This window comes from Anguilla anguilla, chromosome 16, assembly GCF_013347855.1.
Source record: "Anguilla anguilla isolate fAngAng1 chromosome 16, fAngAng1.pri, whole genome shotgun sequence".
Lineage (NCBI taxonomy): Eukaryota > Metazoa > Chordata > Actinopteri > Anguilliformes > Anguillidae > Anguilla > Anguilla anguilla.
In genome coordinates, this window is record NC_049216.1 from 500,238 (window position 1) to 519,495 (window position 19,258).

The 19,258-nt window shown below is 44.6% G+C and overlaps 1 protein-coding gene across 7 annotated transcripts in view; it reads left to right on the forward strand.

Moving 5' to 3' along the window:
- The window catches only part of LOC118215376 (diacylglycerol kinase zeta-like), a 140,775-nt gene that overhangs the window by 41,423 nt on the left and 80,094 nt on the right, over positions 1-19,258 (forward strand). For all 7 annotated transcript variants that reach the window (XM_035396098.1, XM_035396096.1, XM_035396100.1 and 4 more), the window contains 5 exons: positions 697-768; positions 9,221-9,337; positions 11,190-11,261; positions 16,761-16,856; positions 18,533-18,615. In XM_035396098.1, coding sequence (XP_035251989.1) covers positions 697-768; positions 9,221-9,337; positions 11,190-11,261; positions 16,761-16,856; positions 18,533-18,615 — 440 coding nt within the window. The remainder of the gene's footprint in view (positions 1-696; positions 769-9,220; positions 9,338-11,189; positions 11,262-16,760; positions 16,857-18,532; positions 18,616-19,258) is intronic.

A 19,258-nucleotide genomic window follows, 5' to 3' on the forward strand; every position in this document is an offset into this window, starting at 1 on the left:
GTATCTGACCCCCTTACACTGCAGTACTGTATCTGACCCTTACACTGCAGTATTGTATCTGACCCTTACACTGCAGTACTGTATCTGACCCTTACACTGCAGTACTGTATGTGGCCCTTACACTGCAGTACTGTATCTGACCCCCTTACACTGCAGTACTGTATCTGACCTTCTTACACTGCAGTACTGTATCTGGCCCCCTTACACTGCAGTACTGTATCTGACCCTTACACTGCAGTACTTTATCTCGCCCTTACACTGCAGTACTGTATCTGACCCTTACACTGCAGTACTGTATCTGACCCTTACACTGCAGTACTGTATCTGACCCCCTTACACTGCAGTACTGTATCTGACCCTTACACTGCAGTACTGTATCTGACCCCCTTACACTGCAGTACTGTATGTGGCCCTTACACTGCAGTACTGTATCTGACCCTTACACTGCAGTACTGTATCTGACCCTTACACTGCAGTACTGTACCTGACCCTTACACTGCAGTACTGTATCTGACCCTTACACTGCAGTACTGTATCTGACCCTTACACTGCAGTACTGTATCTGACCCTTACACTGCAGTACTGTATCTGACCCTTACACTGCAGTACTGTATTTGACCCCATTACACTGCAGTACTGTATCTTACCCCCTTACACTGCAGTGCTGTAACTAAATTGTTTCTCATTATCTTTCAGGGTTTCCAGCAGAAGTTTGCCTTTCACAGTAAAGAAATAGTAGCTATCAGCTGTTCCTGGTGCAAACAGGCAGTAAGTTTACTATATGTGTACGTGTGTGTGTGTGTGTGTGTGTGTATGAGAGTGTGTGTATGAAACACTAACACCTGATTGACTATGTCATAGTGAGACGCAGTGACATCTGAGATGTTCTCATCACCCGTGCCATGTGAGGTGCAGACCACCGTTTGATTTTGACCAAGGTCCACATGAAATTGCGCCCCCCCTTGCGACTGCCAGGGCCTAACAGGAGGCAGCTAGATTGCACCCGCCTGGGAAACATTGATGCAAGAAACGTCGCTCCCTGGCTGAGAAACTAAGGGATATGGAGTTCTCCTTGAGTTCAGAGAACACCATGGACCAGAAGTGGACCTCTATCAGCTCGGCTCTCTATAAGGCAGCAGCCCAAACCATCGGCTATACGAGCAAGAACCACCAAGACTGGTTTAACGATAACTCGGGTACCATCCATAACTTGCTGAAGAACATGCACAAAGCACACCGGGCAACCCTAAACAAACCCTCATCCAGCATCACCAGGCAGCAATGGCAGAGAGCTCGACGGGAAGTGCAAAGGACTATTCGGACCATACAGAACAAGTGGTGGGCAAAAAAGGCACAGGAAATTCAGTCATTTGCCGATAAAAATGACATGCACAACTTTTACAATGCTGTCCAAACCATCTACGGCCCAATAAATTGCGGCATCACTCCCCTGAAAACAACAGATGGTCTAACAGTCTTGAAGGACCAGACTGGCAACCTGTTGATGTGTGCTGAACATTTTGATGCCCTTCTTAATCAGGATGCAGACCCCACCATTCTGTACGAACTGCCTAAACTTCCTCCCATTCACAACCTCAGACAGCCCCCAACCTTCCTGGAGGTCCTATTAGCTATCTGTTCCCTCAAAAACAACAACTGGTAATGACAAGATCCCTGCTGAGCTGCTAAAGCAGGAAGGGTACCTCTGTACAAGAACTCTACACCAATACATCACCAAGGCCTGGGCTGATGAGAACATCCCACAACAATGGAGAGACGCCAATATTGTCACCATTTACAAGAACAAGGGTGACAAGGCCGTCTGTGGCAACAGTAGGGGTATATCACTCCTTGCTGCTGCTGGTAAGGTCCTGGCTAAGGTGATGCTTCAGAGGCTGATCAACAACATCACATAGTCAATGCTGCCTGAATCACAGTGCGGGTTTAGGAAGAACAGGAGCATGGTCGACATGATTTTCCCAGCCCGACAGCTTCAGGAAAAGTGCCGGGAACAACAGGAGGACCTGTTTATGGTCTTTGTCGACCTCTCCACAGCCTTCGACATTGTCCAGAGAGAACTTTTGTGGGACGTCCTCCTCAGGTTTGGCTGCCCCAACAAATTCGTCAACATCCTCCGCCAGTTTCAGGATGGAATGACTGCTCGAGTCAGACAAGAGTCTGCCCCTTACCCTGTACATACAGGGGTCAGGCAGGAGTGTGCGCTAGCACCGGTGCTCTTTAACGTCTTCCTCCTATGTGTCACCCAGCTTCTCCACAAGGAGATTGAGGACAGCAGCAGTGTGGCAGTGGACTTCAGGCTAGACAGCAACCTCTTCAATATTAGGAGGCTCCAAGCAACCACTAAACTGCATAGAGAAAGAGTCCTTGAGCTGCAGTATGCAGATGACTGCAATATTGTGTCTCACACTCCACAAGACCTCCAGTCTGTACTTGCGGCGGCAGTGAGAGCGTATAGCAGGATGGGACTGACCGTCAACACCACCAAAACGGACGTAGTCTGTCAATGGAGAGCCAACATCCCACCCACACCACCAGCCTTCACTGTTGCTGATGAACAACTGTCAGTAGGTCCATCGTTCAGATATCTGGGGAGTATTCTTTCTGAAGACAGCAGCATTGACAATGAGGTCCAGAACCGAATTAAACAAGCATCAGCTGCCTTTGGGAGACTCCGGCGCCGGGTCTTTCAAAACAAGAACCTACATCTCCGCACGAAGGTATGCGTCTACTAAGCCATCTGCATCACCACCCTTCTTTACAGTCCCTGGAGCACCTCCACATACGCTGCCTTCAGCGCATCCTGGGAATTACCTGGTGTGATCGTATGCGTCACTCTTAAATGCTCACAAAGACCAACTGCAGAAGTATTGAGGCTATGATCACCCAGCACCAGCTGCGATGGCTGGGGCATGTGGTAAGGATGCTCCCAAATCGGCTGCCTCGCAGAGTGCTATATGGCCAGCTACACCATGGACGATGCTCAGCAGGAGGGCAGAGGAAGCGCTACAAGGACCAGCTAAAGACTGCATGCAAAATCAGACCCGAGGACCTGGAGGATGTTGCTGCTGACTGTAATAACTGGTGGCAGCTGTGCCTGGATGGGATCTGCATGCTGGAGGAGAAAAGGACAGCCAGGAGACAGCAAAGGAGACTCAGAAGGAACACACCCATGGTTGCTGCTACCACTACCACCACATATACATGTCCTACCTGCAATAGGACTTGTGGGTCCAGGATAGCGCTATTCAGCCATCAAAGAATTCACCGATAAAAGACAGAAGTGGATGTCATCATCGGATTCGATGGACAACCAAGATAGAGAATGAGTGAGTGTATGAGAGAGAGAGAGAGAGAGAGACTGCGTGTGGTCTGTGTGTGACTCTGTGGTTTGTGTATGACTGTGTGTATGTGTGTGTGTTTGTCTGCGTGGTGTTTGTGTGACTGTTTGCGAACTGTGTGTGTATGGTGTTGTGTGTGTGAGTATTGTTCTCATGAGGAGGTGTGGTGTTTGCTGACAGAGTTTGTGAAAGTCAGAGATGGAGAGTATGAGATGTGTAGAGCAAGAGTAGTGTGTGTGTGTCTGTCTGTGTCCTGTGTGTATAGAGAGAGTAGTGTGTGTGTGTATCTGTATCCTGTGTGCAGACAGTGAGTAGTGTGTGTATCTGTCTGTGTCCTGTGTGTAGTGAGAGTAGCCTGTGTTTCTAACTATATTCTGTGTGTATAGAGAGAGTATCTGTGGGTCTGACTGTGTCCTTTGTGTGTTGAGAGAGTATCTGTGGGTCTGACTGTGTCCTTTGTGTGTTGAGAGAGTATCTGTGGGTCTGACTGTGTCCTGTGTGTATAGAGAGGGTATCTGTGGGTCTGACTGTGTCCTGTGTGTATAGAGAGAGTACCTGTGGGTCTGACTGTGTCCTGTGTGTATAGAGAGAGTACCTGTGGGTCTGACTGTGTCCTGTGTGTATAGAGAGAGTACCTGTGGGTCTGACTGTGTCCTGTGTGTATAGAGAGCGTATCTGTGGGTCTGACTGTGTCCTGTGTGTATAGAGAGAGTACCTGTGGGTCTGACTGTGTCCTGTGTGTGTTGAGAGCGTATCTGTGGGTCTGACTGTGTCCTGTGTGTATAGAGAGAGTATCTGTGGGTCTGACTGTGTCCTGTGTGTGTTGAGAGAGTATCTGTGGGTCTGCCTGTGTCCTGTGTGTATAGAGAGAGTACCTGTGGGTCTGACTGTGTCCTGTGTGTGTTGAGAGAGTATCTGTGGGTTTGCCTGTGTCCTGTGTGTATAGAGAGAGTACCTGTGGGTCTGACTGTGTCCTGTGTGTGTTGAGAGTGTATCTGTGGGTCTGACTGTGTCCTGTGTTTGTAGAGAGTAGTATGTTTGTCTGGCTGATAACCCCTCCCCTCCCCCCTCTCTCTCTCTGAGGTGGAGGGTGGCTGTGGGAATAGGGCTCTCTGTATTTGTGTTGGTATACTTTCTTAAAACTATATTCTGGGTTAGCTGATATTACTGCTTAATGAGGTATATATTCAAGATGTTTTTTTGGTGTTTTTAACTAGTTTAGTGGAGTTAGTGGGGTTTTTGTTTGTTTGTGGAGATGCCGAGATGGTGTCTCAATCTGACGGGGAGGCACGGTCTCTCCGTCATGGTGTAAGGTGCGTAGCGGAGTATAGTGTGTCGGTTGAAGAGGTGCTGGTTGCAGTTGCAGAGCAGGTAGGGGGCGATAATATTGTTTCGGCATCACGAATGAATAAGGCGGTCGCGGTTTTTTTGAAGAAAGTTAGTTTTGTTGCACAAGTAATTGCAAGCGATTTATGGATTAAAGGGGTATTCGTACAGGTAAATCCACTTTCAGCTCCAGCTACGAGGGTAACAATTTCAAATGTCCCCTCCTTTATTAAGAATGAAGCCATTGAAAAGGAGCTTTCTCGTTTTGGAAAGTTCGCTGGCCCCATGAAAATGATCTTGTTGGGATGTAAAACCGCTGAATTAAAACATGTTATGTCTTTCCGAAGACAGGCTTTTATGTTTTTCATCTTCACAAACAATAGACATGTCATTTTGTTTAAAACACGCTGAAAGTTTGTATGAGGTGTTTGCTAGTACGGACAGTCTGAGATGTTTTGAGTGCGGGGATATCGGACATATGAGGCGAGCTTGCTTGCATAAAGACAAGGGTCGGGAGAATGTGCCAGCTGGAGAAAATGGTGTGGGAAATGAAGATGGGGTAAGCCAGCGTTGCGCCAGATCCTCAGGCTGGCGCAGAGCCGGGGTGTCAGCCAAAAGAGGGTGCGGGTGAGGGTACGAGCAAGACAGGTAAGCAGGCCGGGGATGAGGAACGGACGGTAGGTCAACAAGAGTGCTGCAGTAAGGCTGCTGAGGGGAATCAGGCTGTGGCCAGAGTGGGGCGGCCTGAGTTTAGAAGAACGAATAGTAGCACACGCAGACAGAGGGGAGATACGGGTCAGTCTACCGAGAGAAAGAAGGGGAGGGTTGATTGTGAAGGTTTATTGGAAGGGGCCGATGTGCGTGTAGGGGTAAGAGGGCAGTGTTTAGAGGTAGTGGAGCCTCTGCAGCCAGCCCCAGAGACAGGCGGAGTTGCTCCGGAGGTAGGGGAAGAGGCGGAAATTATGGAATCAGATACGGGAAGTAAAAACACGGATGATATGCAGGAAGACGAGGGAGAGTTATCAGATTCCTTGACTATCTCTGACATCGCAGCTAGCCAAACAGGGGACGTTACACTTTATTCACTTGAGGAAATAAGTGACTATTTGGATTACACTAAAGGAAAAGCTGTCAATGTCATAAAGTCGTTTCAGGACGGCAAAAAGCTTTTGCGATTGAAAAACATTACATGAAGACTGTCGGTTTAGACATTCTTTCGAGCCAAAAGCGGTTTAGACTTAAAACGCACTGCATGACTGTTCGTAAGGGCTTGTCAGTAAATAACTGGTAAAATTTAAATTGTATCTTCATCCACATTTTCTGCATAACCTCAGAAAAAATGGAAATGGGGCACAAAACACCTGGTTTCAGAGCACTTTTTCGTGGTTTTTCTTTCTTTGTTCTTTACGTTTTTTTATACATGGTGGTCACATCTCTTGGCTCACTTAATATGAATGGTGGCAGGGAAGTGGGGGAAAGATTCTTGCTCTCTGACCTAATTAGCCGAAAGAGGCTAAGTGTAATGTTTTTACAGGAAACGCATATGGACAGCAATGAGCTGGCGTGGGGGTTTGGTGGAGGGGGGACCATGTTTTAAGCCATGGAACAAATGTGAGTGGGGGGGTGGCCATACTCCTTGCACAAGGCTTGGAGATAAATATAAAAAAAGAAAAATGGAAATTGTTCCAGGGCGGTTGTTGATAGTGGATGCAACTATAAAGGGCCTCTCTTTTGTATTTATAAATGTATACGCTCACAACAGTGACACATAGAGGGTGAGACTGTTTAAAAGATTGGAGGAAGAGCTTGCAAAAATTGGTCAGGAGAGAATTATTGTATTAGGGGGTGATTTTAATTGCACTGCTGATTTTACAATGGACAGAAATGGGGAGGAACCACATTGACACTGCTGCCTAAAAAAGGGGACCTTTGTCTTTTAAAGAACTGGCGGCCAGTCACACTTTTATGTACAGATTACAAGATTCTGTCTAAGTATTTGGCGAGCAGGCTGAAGAAGCACCTTGCTGATATAATACACATTGATCGATCATACTGTATCCCTGGGCGATCAATCCGATGCAATCTGTTTTTAATTCGAGACATGCTGGATCTGTCAAAGGAATGTGGTCTGGAGTTTGGATTAATTTCTATAAATCAAGAAAAGGCATTTGACTGGGTTGATCACAGTTACTTGTTTAAAGTGTTCCATGGTTTTGGTTTTTGTTTCTTGGATTAAATTGTTGTACTCCCAGGTGTCATGTTTGGTTAAGGTTGGAGGAGGGCTCAGTAGACTTGTAGAAGTGCGGAGGGGGATAAGACAGGGCTGCCCTTTCTCAGGACAGCTCTACTCCCTAGCCATAGAGCCTTTATTAAATCTTTTACGCACAAGGGTGAAGGGTGTGATGGTTCCTGGGGCTGGAAAAGCCGTAACTTTGTCAGCATACGCAGATAATGTTACAGTGCTGATTCAGGATCAGTGGGGTGTACAGGCCCTGGAAGACTGTCTGGAAGTCTTCGAGCGAGCTGCATCAGCAAAGGTCAATTGGGAAAAAAGTGAGGCTTTGTTGGGTGGTCTGTGGAGAGGAAGGATACTCCCTACACTCCCAGGGAATATAAATTGGGGTAAGAAAGGGTTGAAGATTTTGGGGGTCCACATGGGCTTGGAGGAGTTTGTTCGCAAGAACTGGGCAGATATTGAGGGGAATGTTTCCAGGAAACTGGAAAAATGGAAGTGGATTGTGCCTTGGCTGTCTTATAGGGGCAGAGCCCTTATAATAAACAACTTGGTGGCATCCACACTGTGACATAAGGTAGCAGTGTTACAACCTCCTACTGAACTGCTACGAGCAGTGCAGAGGTCTCTGGTTAATTTTTTTTGGTCAGGGCAGCACTGGCTGAAGGCAGGGGTGGTGGGCCAGGTGGACATTTGGCTAGAGGGCGCAGTCCCTTGATATGCTGGCGTTGATCTTGTTTATTGTGAGAGGGTGGAAATCCTTTCTTGGCAGCAAAGTGGACATCACAATTTTAGAGCTTGGGAAAGTGTGGCTAGCCTTCTCTGTAACTGCCCTCAGTGATGTTGCTACTCTCTCTTGCTCAGCCCTCAGGTTGTTGGTTTCTGTATGGATTGGGATGTGGCTGGGGCAGCTGAGCTGGGACTCAGATAGCAGCTCCAAAGCCATTTGGGTGGTTGGACACCAGACCACTTTGTGTCTGGGGAAGAGCTTTTTCTCTTCAATAAATTTTCTGTTCGAATCAATTAGCAGCACAATGTCTGCTTTCCCATTTGAGTGGGTGCTGGGCTCTGGCGATGACACTAGCTCTATTTCCAGCTGTGTAAAATGGTCCTTTATTTTGGTCAGAGCTCTGTTGGCTAGGAGGGATTGGGCTTGGTCTGAGTTTGGGAGCTCACTCTCCTCCTGGCCCTGCTCCTCTGTCTGGCTGCTGACTGTACCTGCAACATCGGGGTCTGTGGGGGGGGGGGGGGGGGGGGGGGCTTAAACTAGCAGAGGCCTTTTCCCTTGTAGCTGTTTCTTTCAGAGCTGGGAAAGCTGTTTGGAATTCTCTGAGGTTGCCCTGCACCATTATTGTTCCATTTTTATATAAATTGACTGTCATCATAATGCAGTCAGAATTATGCACAGAATCAAGTTCATCAGGGTTCTTTATTTTTACCTTCCTCCCATTGCAAATTCCCTCTTTTTTACTTGAAGGATAGTGGATCAGAAGCGCTGTGTGCCAGGCTTTAGGCTGGTCAGAGTACAGAATGAGGTTGCTAAATTCTCAGTTTTTAGAACAGGCAACAAACATAGTCTCTGGGTTCTCCCTCAGAAACTGTAGTTTAAACTGTTTTCTTTTGCTCTCATTTGTGATTTCTGGGGGATAGTGAATTGGGCTGCAGTGTGGGTATAGTGTATCACTGAGTGGATACATGCTCTGGGCAGTGGGGGAGGGGCTGCTGCTCTTCTTATTGCTTCATTTATGCAGCTAGTTTAAATTGTTACATTTAAACAGAGTGGAGCTGGAGTTCAACTGTCACTTTTTTTTATTTTAGCCCAACTTAGTTAACCCTTTATCTTATTACTTAGCGCTTAGCAGTAGTTTGTAATTTAAAAAATCACAAAAATTTAAACACAAAAATGAAAAAACAATAGTTACATAGATTATATTCTTCTGTACTTGAATAGGTTTTTCTGCTGGTTCCTAATGTACTCACTCCTGTGTTTTGTGTCTGATTTTCCTCCTGATTTCTTTTGCTGTCCTGTTTGCTAGGTCTGTTGCTGTATCTCCTCCCTCTCCTGTGATTAGGGTGTTGTTTCTTCAGATTGTCCTTTCTTTTTCTGAATTTGTTGATTTTCCTTATCTGTATGATTAACTATCTTTGTTGTAATTAAATTTAAAATACATTCTCAGTTTTAAAATGACAAACAAAGCCAAAATTTCAAGAGCCCAAGCAGAGCATGACATGTCTCTCTCTCTCGCTCTCTCTCTCCCCCTCTCGCTCTCTCTCTCTCTCTCTCTCTCTCTCTCTCTCTCAGTATCACAGTAAAGTGACGTGCTTCACGCTGCAGCAGATAGAGGAGCCCTGTTCTTTGGGGGCGCACGCTGCTGTCATTGTCCCACCCACCTGGATCCTTCGTGTCCGCCGGCCTCAGGTACCCCATCACCAGCAAAACGTGCTGCACCCCAAAACACAACAACCCCCACCCCTTCTCCTCACAGCATCCTTCCAGAACTTCAGGCATCCTATCACAGGATCCCTCTCATAAAGAGCTTTTACCCTCTGATTCAGCGATTCTATCACAAGGTCCCTTTCATCACAAGCTTTTACCCTCTGATTCAGGGATCCTATCACAGGATCTCTCTCATAAAGAGATTTTACCCTCTGATTCAGGGATCCTATTACTGGATCCCTCTCACAATGACCTTTTACCCTCTGATTCAGGGATCCTATCACTGAATTCCTCTCATCATAAGGTTTTACCCTCTGATTCTGGGATTCTATCACTAAATTCCTCTCATCATTAGCTTTTACCCTCTGATTCAGGGATCCTATCACAGGATCCCTCTCATAAATAGTTTTTACCCTCTGATTCAGGGATTACATTACATTACAGGCATTTAGCACACGCTCTTATCCAGTGCAACTTACACAACTTTTTTACATAGCATTTTACATTGTATCCATTTATACAGCTGGATATATACTGAAGCAATTTCGGTTAAGTACCTTGCTCAAGGGTACAACGGCAGTGTCCTACTCGGGAATCGAACCTGCGACCTTTCGGTTACAAGTCCAGTTCCTTACCCACTGTGCTACACTCCGACACTCCTATCACAGGATCCCTCTCATAAAGAGCTTTTATACTCTGATTCAGGGATCCTATTACAGGATCCCTCTCATAATGAGCTTTTACCCTCTGATTCAGGGATCCTATCACTGAATTCCTCTCATCATGAGGTTTTACCCTCTGATTCAGGGATTCTATCACTGAATTCCTCTCATCATGAGCTTTTACACTCTGATTCAGGGATCCTATCACAGGATCCCTCTCATAAAGAGTTTTTACCCTCTGATTCAGGGATCCTATCACAGAATCCCTCTCATAATGAGCTTTTACCCTCTGATCCAGGCATCCTATCACAGGATCTCCCTCATAAAGAGCGTTTACCCTCTGATTCAGAGATACTATCACTGAATTCCTCTCATCATGAGGTTTTACCCTCTGATTCAGGCATCCTACCACAGGATCCCTCTCATCACAAGCTTTTACACTCTGATTCAGGATTCCTATCACAGGATCCCTCTCATAAAGAGAGTTTACCCTCTGATTCAGGGATACTATCACTGAATTCCTCTCATCATGAGCTTTTACCCTCTGATTCAGGGATCCTATCACAGTATCCTTCTCATAAAGAGCTATTGTCCTCTTGCAGCTGATAGCAGGGGAACACGCTCAGGAATAAAGTAACATACTAGTGGCCCCCAGAGACAATTATGGTCTGAAAACCCAAACATCCTTGATCATTTTATATTTTCACAAAAGTTGCCTTCAATTGCCAGTTATTCAATTATGTACATTTTACATATTCATAATTACATAAAAATAATAAGAGTGATAGCAACAATAATAATAAGTTATGTTTTCATGGATAGAGCCTTTGATCAAAATAAGGATAATGTAGCTGTTGATCTGTTTGATTTCGATGTTCTCTTAATATCTGACCAGGAGAGGGCACTATGCTCAAATTTTCAAGTCCCCATGCTTTGAGTAGGATATTTTATCAAACTCATTCACCGTCTGGGGAAATGTTCAAATCATTTTTCAATAATGATGAGAAGGCTATTCAGCAGAGTAAGCCAAATTAAATGCTTCTGTTTCTAAGAACTCCTATTCACCATAAATATGTTGAAACTATTGCATGATCTAACACTGTGGTAAAAATGAATATATTTGTTATTTTTGAACTTGAAAGTGCCATTTGATTTTCTCCCGGTTTTCACAGACATCACTAAAGTCAAGCAAAAAGAAGAAACGGACCTCATTCAAGCACAGGCCCAGCAAAAAGGGGTCTGAGGTAAGATACTCATGTGTAACCTACTGCACATCATCGACCGCTGAATTAATGCACACATGCTCTAACCAGGAACACCTGTTCATCTATAGAAGGTTTCTCACCTGCAACCGTCAGGAAGGGGTTGATAGAGCCTTCGTGTCAGTCAGTTATCCCTCAGGAAGGGGTTGATAGAGCCTTCGTGTCAGTCAGTTATCCCTCAGGAAGAGGTCGATAGGGCCTTCGTGTCAGTCAGTTATCCCTCAGGAAGAGGTTGATAGAGCCTTCGTGTCAGTCAGTTATCACATTGCCCTCCCCAGTGATCTACATCACTAATTAAGCACAGATCATGAAAGACAGCGATGTTCCCACATTGCCCTGAGCTGCTTTCAGTGCACCGACCCTCAGACATGCAGCAGACATTACTAAGTGATGAGTGGTCATGTGGAATTTCTAAGCAATGGGAAAGCATACATAAAAAATGTGTTGCGTTACATGCGCAAAAATAGTTACATAGTTGTCAAGCGTAGGCATGACAATGAAGGCTATATATGTGTAGGCTTATAAAACAGGCTAAAACTGTCATAACCTTGATAGAACTTAGATGAGTTATTAAATTTAAATTAATGTATATTATTTTATTATTTCAAATTTAATTAGGGGGTCACCCTCAGCTACCCTGTTAATGGCACAGCACTCTGAATACTGAACCCAGAATAAACAGAGATCACCCTTTATCAACCTCAACACTTAAAATGATTTAGAGGGAATTGACCCTTGGCACTTAATTAATTCAAATGTCTCTATTTGACTTTGTTGGTGGATCATTCCATAAGCATGAGAGAGGAAACACAAACACACATATACAAAAATATATGCTTTAATGACCAATAATTGTTATTATAAGTTAAGCAGTTTGGTTGTAATATGGGATAGGATACTGGCACAGTATAGCACGATACAATTCAGTACATAATGTAGAATGTAGTGACTAGTCAGACGTTACAGTATCAATATTAGGGTTCATAAGCGATACGCTCTCTCAACAAGGTTGCTAGGTATCGCTACACAGAAACTCACTATGAATGAACTAATACTGGTTTTACGCACGTAGCCTATGATTAGTATGAGACAGACAACAATCAGTTACACTCGACTCATAGCACAAAGTTCTTTAACCATACAATTAGGTTTACGGTCTAGCCGCTGTCTTGCTACAGCTGGCTCTGTATGGATGTACACATAACTAGCTAACGGTAGGTTAAACTTCGATTATGGTGTTACTTACGAGTCGGAGTGTGGAGAGGAGAGGAAGAGAGGAAAGAGGGAGGAGAAAGTGATCCCCGAGACCCAGCTGAGGCAGTACGCGCTAAGTTCAAAGCCGGAAGATGCTGCTTGAGACAGGCCAGCGGTGTCCCAACATGAGCCCGTCAGTACTTCCAGGCGTAGACACGTGGTTCCAAAGCGGTGCAAACACTCACCAGGGTTATTCTGTGGGGACACCGAGGCTATATGGTAGCTTCCTAAAAACCAACATGAGCCACGGCTCAGGTACGGAGAAAAAGGTAAAATTTGAAAAAAGAAGAAGAGGGCTAGCTTCGGTGGTCATTGACTTAAAAACCGAACCAGGAGAGAGCGGTCTGAGCTGTCATTGGCTGTTTGGAGGGCACACCTTCATATCATGTCCGCCTTTCCCATTGTGGGGCGGGTTTCAATAACTTTGGTAAATATTTATTCAATTTTGATCTAGTTGCATAATTATTTAGCAATGCAAGAAAGGTGGATATACTTTGTACCCCGACCTTCGTTGTGAGTATTAAAATATATCTATACCAAACATTATTACTTTAAGTTCAGGTTACGAGAAGATGAAGAATTATTTCTAAGTCGTGCAGGCTAGGGAACTCAGAAACGTGATACTGTAATATTCTAATAGCCTGCACTCACTTTGAGTTTTTTTGACCTGTCAGATCTGAACAGTGCCCTGATGGTGCCCACTAGTCGCTGGTGGTGCTCTATAGGGATACGCAGCAGATAGATATCACACCGTGGGGGGTTCACACTGCGAGCGTGGTTAACAGTGAATTAACATTTGTTACTATGCCTCCTCTACATGCAAGGAGGTTGTTAATCCCCCCCAGTGTCATCTATAGCTTTGATTTTAAAATTATGAGTATCTGGCATGAGGAGTCTGGCGATCCTGAAGGGAAGTGGAAGATAGTGTTGGAATGTTGAAAGTAACAGACACAGGCTCATTTGGGAGCTTATGCAGAAATAAAGCATTTGAGCCCTCAGAGAGAGGACTGCAGAGAAACAACTTACAACTGCCCTACAAAACAAATGAATTCAAACAAAATTAAAATTGAAGGTTTAAACTCAGATTAATGCTCATTTGCTCCCTGCTATTCCTTGGTGGTGCTCAGTGATAAGTGACTCACTTGACTTATCCCCTGGACCGGTCAAGTGTCATTTTGCAATCTGGCGGTAATCTGTAATCATCTATTTTGGAAGAACAGTACTTGTCAAATCCTGCACTTCAGGGGCAGTGTCTGCTTTTATAGTTAGCCTGAAGCTTGCTATGTCGCTCTACTTAGAAGTGCCATTTCTGTCTAAGTTTCTGCTTGAACAATGCTCAAAAATATTTTTGACCGTAAAATTTGTCAGCTTTTGAGAAATTGCCAGCCCAAATGCACCTCGCGAGTGCCATTGTGTGAGCATTGCATTTTAAATTACCTGCATTTGCCATCAACCCTTTGAGGGTTTCATTGCATGCTTCTGTGGCACAGATGCAGCTCGAGTGTTGAAATCAGCCTCTGAGTTCAGTAGCCACTGTTTGGCGCTATCCGTGACAGAAAATTATGGGTGCAAAGGCAAGAATAACTTTAAATCGGATGTATTTGATTTTCCTTGCAGGCCAAATAAAATTATTGCAATCTGTTGACTTGTCTGTGACAGTCTTTTCTGTACTACGTGAGACAGCGTCCTGCTGTTACACACTTCTGCAAAAGTTGTTTTCAGGGAATATCCCCACCGTTTCATACCCATTTAAAAGGAATAACAACTTTTTCAAGTGGAATGTTTGTAATTTGCAAAAAAAATCATCTGTCAAATCTCCAATGATGTCTTTCTAATGATGTATAATATGTCTAATTTTACTTTTGTAATATCGTTTTATATCCCAACATATTCAAAAGTTTTGTCTCATTATAGCTGCATTACGCATTCAGTCTGTGGTAGCAGTGAAAGCAACGCTTTATCACCCCAACCCGTAGGTAAAAGACACTAGGGTTGGGTTGATGTAAAAATTTTCTAATCGGTTTGATATTAAGCCAAATACCAGACCGGGTACCAGATCGCACATGACTCCCAAGTGGAACATAATGAGAGCCCATGAATGAGAGTGTAGCGGCTTTACCGTTGTCAAGCAAAACTTGTCAAGTTGGTATTTCTATTTGGACCGTTGTTATGCAAAAACTCTGGTTGGTAGTTCTATTTGCACCGTTGTTAAGCAAAAACCTCTGGTTATTAATTCTATGAAAACAATGATGCTATCAAGAAAAAATAGTTTTATACCATACAATTAGCACCAATGTTGGTTATTTTTGTCATTACATTATTTAATAAAACTGCATGAAACCATAAGTCAATCAAATTAATCTCGCTAGCACTGTCTTGCTTTTTAAATGGTGTGGTCACGCAGTGTATGCATAATGTCTTTCTAAGACCCTCTGAAACGGGTTTTGAATGCCAGCTAGCTTTATGATAGGTTCGCCGTCACTTGTCACCTAGCTAATATTAAAATTCTTGGTTTTAGGTCAGAATGATCTCACGGCATGCTTGTTATCCCGGCTAGATAGCTAGCTGTAAACGCAATAGTTCACAAACATACGGATGAAAATGCGTCCGTAGCCATGAGTCAAATGCGTAAAACCTATTCTACTGTCCAAATAAGCAATTCCGATTTGTAAAGCTAGCAACAATAACTAGAAATGTGATTCATATGTACTTTTTTTACTGCACTGGGGTGTGGGATAGACTATGCTGGAAGGTAGGGATGGTGTTACCTGCACTGGGGTGTGGGATAGACCCTGCTGGAAGGTAGGGATGGTGTTACCTGCACTGGGGTGTGGGATAGACTATGCTGGAAGGTAGGGATGGTGTTACCTGCACTGGGGTGTGGGATAGACTATGCTGGAAGGTAGGGATGGTGTTACCTGCACTGGGGTGTGGGATAGGTCATGCTGGTAGGTAGGGATGGTGTTACCTGCACTGGGGTGTGGAATAGACCGTGCTGGAAGGTAGGGATGGTGTTACCTGCACTGGGGTGTGGGATAGACTATGCTGGAAGGTTGGGATGGTGTTTTCTGCACTGGGGTGTGTGATAGACTATGCTGGAAGGTAAGGATGGTGTTACCTGTACTGGCGTGTTGGATAGACCCTGCTGGAAGGCAGGGATCGTGTTACCTGCACTGGGATTTGGGATAGGTCATGCTGGAAGGTAGGGATGGTGTTACCTGCACTGGGGTGTGGGATAGACTATGCTGGAAGGTAGGGATGGTGTTACCTGCACTGGGGTGTGGGATAGGTCATGTCGGAATGTTGGGATGGTGTTACCTGCACTGGGGTGTGGGATAGGTAATGCTGGAAGGTAGGGATGGTGTTACCTGCACTGGGGTGTGGGGTAGAGACGGTGGTGTTAGATGAGCATATGGGTTTGAGGGTATAGTGTAAAATGGGCATATGGGTTTGAGGGTATAGTGTTAGATGGACTGATGGGTTTGAGGGTATAGTGTTAGATAAGCAGTTGGGTTTGAGGTTATAGTTGCCCCTCCAAGGTTCGACAGGTGTACAAAAATATCTTAAATTCAGCGTAACAATGTAGTCCCAACCAGAACTTTAGCGCATTCAAACATGTACATCATTGGTGTGGTCTTACAGATGGAGGTCATACTTTACTGGTCTCTGGTTTTCTCATGTTTCTTGCCTCTCCTGTGAAATAGTTGAGTGTGTCTCAAACATTGAGTCTCAAATGTGGTCCCACTCTTTACTACCCCCTCAACCACTAAAACATTTCCCTGTTCCGTCCACCCTGACCCCACATGGGTTCTGATCCAGTATTGAATGGTCTCTGAATGTGGCCTGCATCTGTGCGAGTGTTAGTGCTGTGTCTTGGTTTCTTCCTGTTTTGACCCCTTTTCACAAATTCCACATTTCTGCTTATATCTCAAGACCATCCCTCTTTTATGCTCTGTTTTAATTGGCTGTTATATTATTTTGACTTTATTTCTTTGAAGCATGTTTGAAATCCGTTTGTTGTGTTTCATTTGGCTTGTGTGGCAAGTTCCTGTCCCCTTTCTGTTTTATGAACACTGTTTTTGTCACATTACTACTCCAGTTTTTGGAATCTCTGTTTAGCACATTGAGCCGCAGCCATATGAAAGTTGCTATCCTAATTAAATTTTGCGTTTTTTGAGTGTTATTATTGAATGCATTTATTGAATGTGTTGTGGGCCTGTGTTATAGGAGTCCCGATGGAAGCCCTTCATTGTGAAGCCCATTCCCTCTCAGCTCATAAAGCCCTTGCTGGTCTTTGTCAACCCAAAGAGTGGGGGAAACCAGGTGAGCACCAAGAAACAAAATGGATGCAAACAAAATGGATGGTCTACATCAGGGTGTCCCCAGACCTGGTCCTGGAGATCCACAGGGTCTGCTGGGCTCCCACAGGGTTTGTCAAAGTTTCACTGGGTCTGGGGAGGCTGGGCCTGGCAGTCTTTATGGCTCTGAACTGCAACTTTCACCAGGTTTATAGCAGAATATGGTAGCCTGTTAGCCAGGCGGCTAGAGTCCGGAAACCCTTGAGAGCTGAAATCCTTTTTAGCTATGATGTGGGCTATATGGGCTCAAGCAATAGGGTTAAACCGCCAGTCCAGATCATAGGACCAAATGGTCAGTCTAACCTCAATCCCTGTGACAGAGCTTCCCATTGATTCCCAGCAACTGGCCTCAGATATTTCAGCTCTCGTCCTGGTTGGCTATTGCATTTTCAGGTGTTAATTCAACTGAAGCATATGACTGATTTTTGGTTTCAGCCTTGTTGTTTTCATTGGACTGGTCATAGGGCTTATCAGTACACCCACAATCCTCTATTGTTGGCCACTGAGTAGCTCCCTTGGAGGGAGAGAACATTTTTTAGCCAATTAAATCAGGGGATGATTAGGTGGCAAGTTTTTGCAAGAGCCAGATCTGGGATTTTAGCCAGGACACTGGGGAACCCCTTACCCTTTGTGAATAGTGTCATGGGATCTTTAATGACCACAGTGAGTCAGGACCTTGATTTAATGTCTCATCCGAAAGATGGCATCTCCGTCCCCGTCACTGCACTGGGGCATTGGGGTTTATTTGACCAGAGGGAAGACTGCCCCCTGCTGGCCCAACAACACCACTTCTAACAACAACTCAGTATTCCCTGGTGGGCTCCCATCCAAGTACAAACCAAGCCCACACTTGCTTAGCTTCAGCCAGTCAGCAGGAACAGAGTGCGTGGTGGTATGGCATGCGGTTTTAACCATCTCTGGACAATGAAGACTTCAAAGTCGTGGACCAAAGCAAACTACTTGGTGTGCAAATGTGTTTAAGGAACAAATCATGAATGAACCTTAACATAGTTTAGATTGACTGTTACAAAAGCCAGTGCGTGTAGGGGGACCTCAGTTTAAGAACCGTGCTCTAATGGCACAGTGGAAAGATGTTTTCTTGAGGTGAATAGATTGTAGATTGAAAGCATGAAGGAGCCAGAAAGTGTAGCTGGGGACCATTGTGTACCCATAATTACGGGGGTGAGGGGGGATCATGAGCACTCGTTGCTGTGAAAAAAAGGAGTCAACTGACCTTGAACATTGACTGACTGACCATGTTGGTCACCAAACTACACCCTGAGCTGACCAGAGGAGGATCCTTGAGCTTGGTTCCTTCTGAAGTTTTTTCTCATCTGCCACAATGGAGTTTTTCCTTGCGACTGTTGCTTTAGACTTGCTCCTGTGGGGGTTTAGGCCAGGGTTGTCTGTGAAGCAAATTGTCACAGTTGTTTGTGAAATACGCAATAAAAATAAATTTTGATTTGATTTGAGCTGAAATCAGATGGTATTTTTACATCAAATAAGGTCCCTCAGCTGTTCCGAAAACACGGAGGCACTAGTCTTCCCTGCCTCTCTTCACTCGGAAGCTCTGAGACACTCAAAGTGCAGTCAATGCACATCCTGCTTGATCCAACTTCTCTGCTGGGTCTTTTCTTTAAGGGAGCGAAGATAATCCAGTCCTTCATGTGGTACCTCAACCCTCGACAAGTTTTCGACCTGAGTCAGGGAGGCCCCAAAGAAGGGTAAGTGAGCACAGCAAGCCTCTATCTCAACTCCACATTATTGCGGATGACCATGTAACTCAACATTCCCACAGACATACGTGTAACTCAACATTATTACAGACATGTCTGTAACTCAACATTCCTACAGGCAAACATGTAACTCAACATTATTGCAAACATACCTGTAACTCAACATTATTACAGACATGTCTGTAACTCAACATTCCTACAGGAAAACATGTAACTCAACATTATTGCAGACATGTCTGTAACTCAACATTCCTACAGGCAAACATGTATCTCAACATTACTGGAAATCTCTCCTGACTGATATAAGCCGCAGTCAAACAGAAACCTCACCTGACTGAAAGAGGTGAGAGGACACTGGGATGGCGACTGCTGGAGGTTTTACAAGCATAAACAGTGCCCTACCCAGGACTCATTTTATCAAATAATAATCACAATCTACCTCATCACCATAATATGTATCAACATTTATATAGAAGCTGTACAGCCGTACTACATGTGCTCCATGAAATAATGACTATACAACAGAACAAGAAAAATTAATTAATGTGAAAGTGCAGACTCTGCTTTAATTTGACGGTATTTGCAATCCATATTGGGTGTGCTTTAAACTGACGTTCATTGTTTTGTTTCA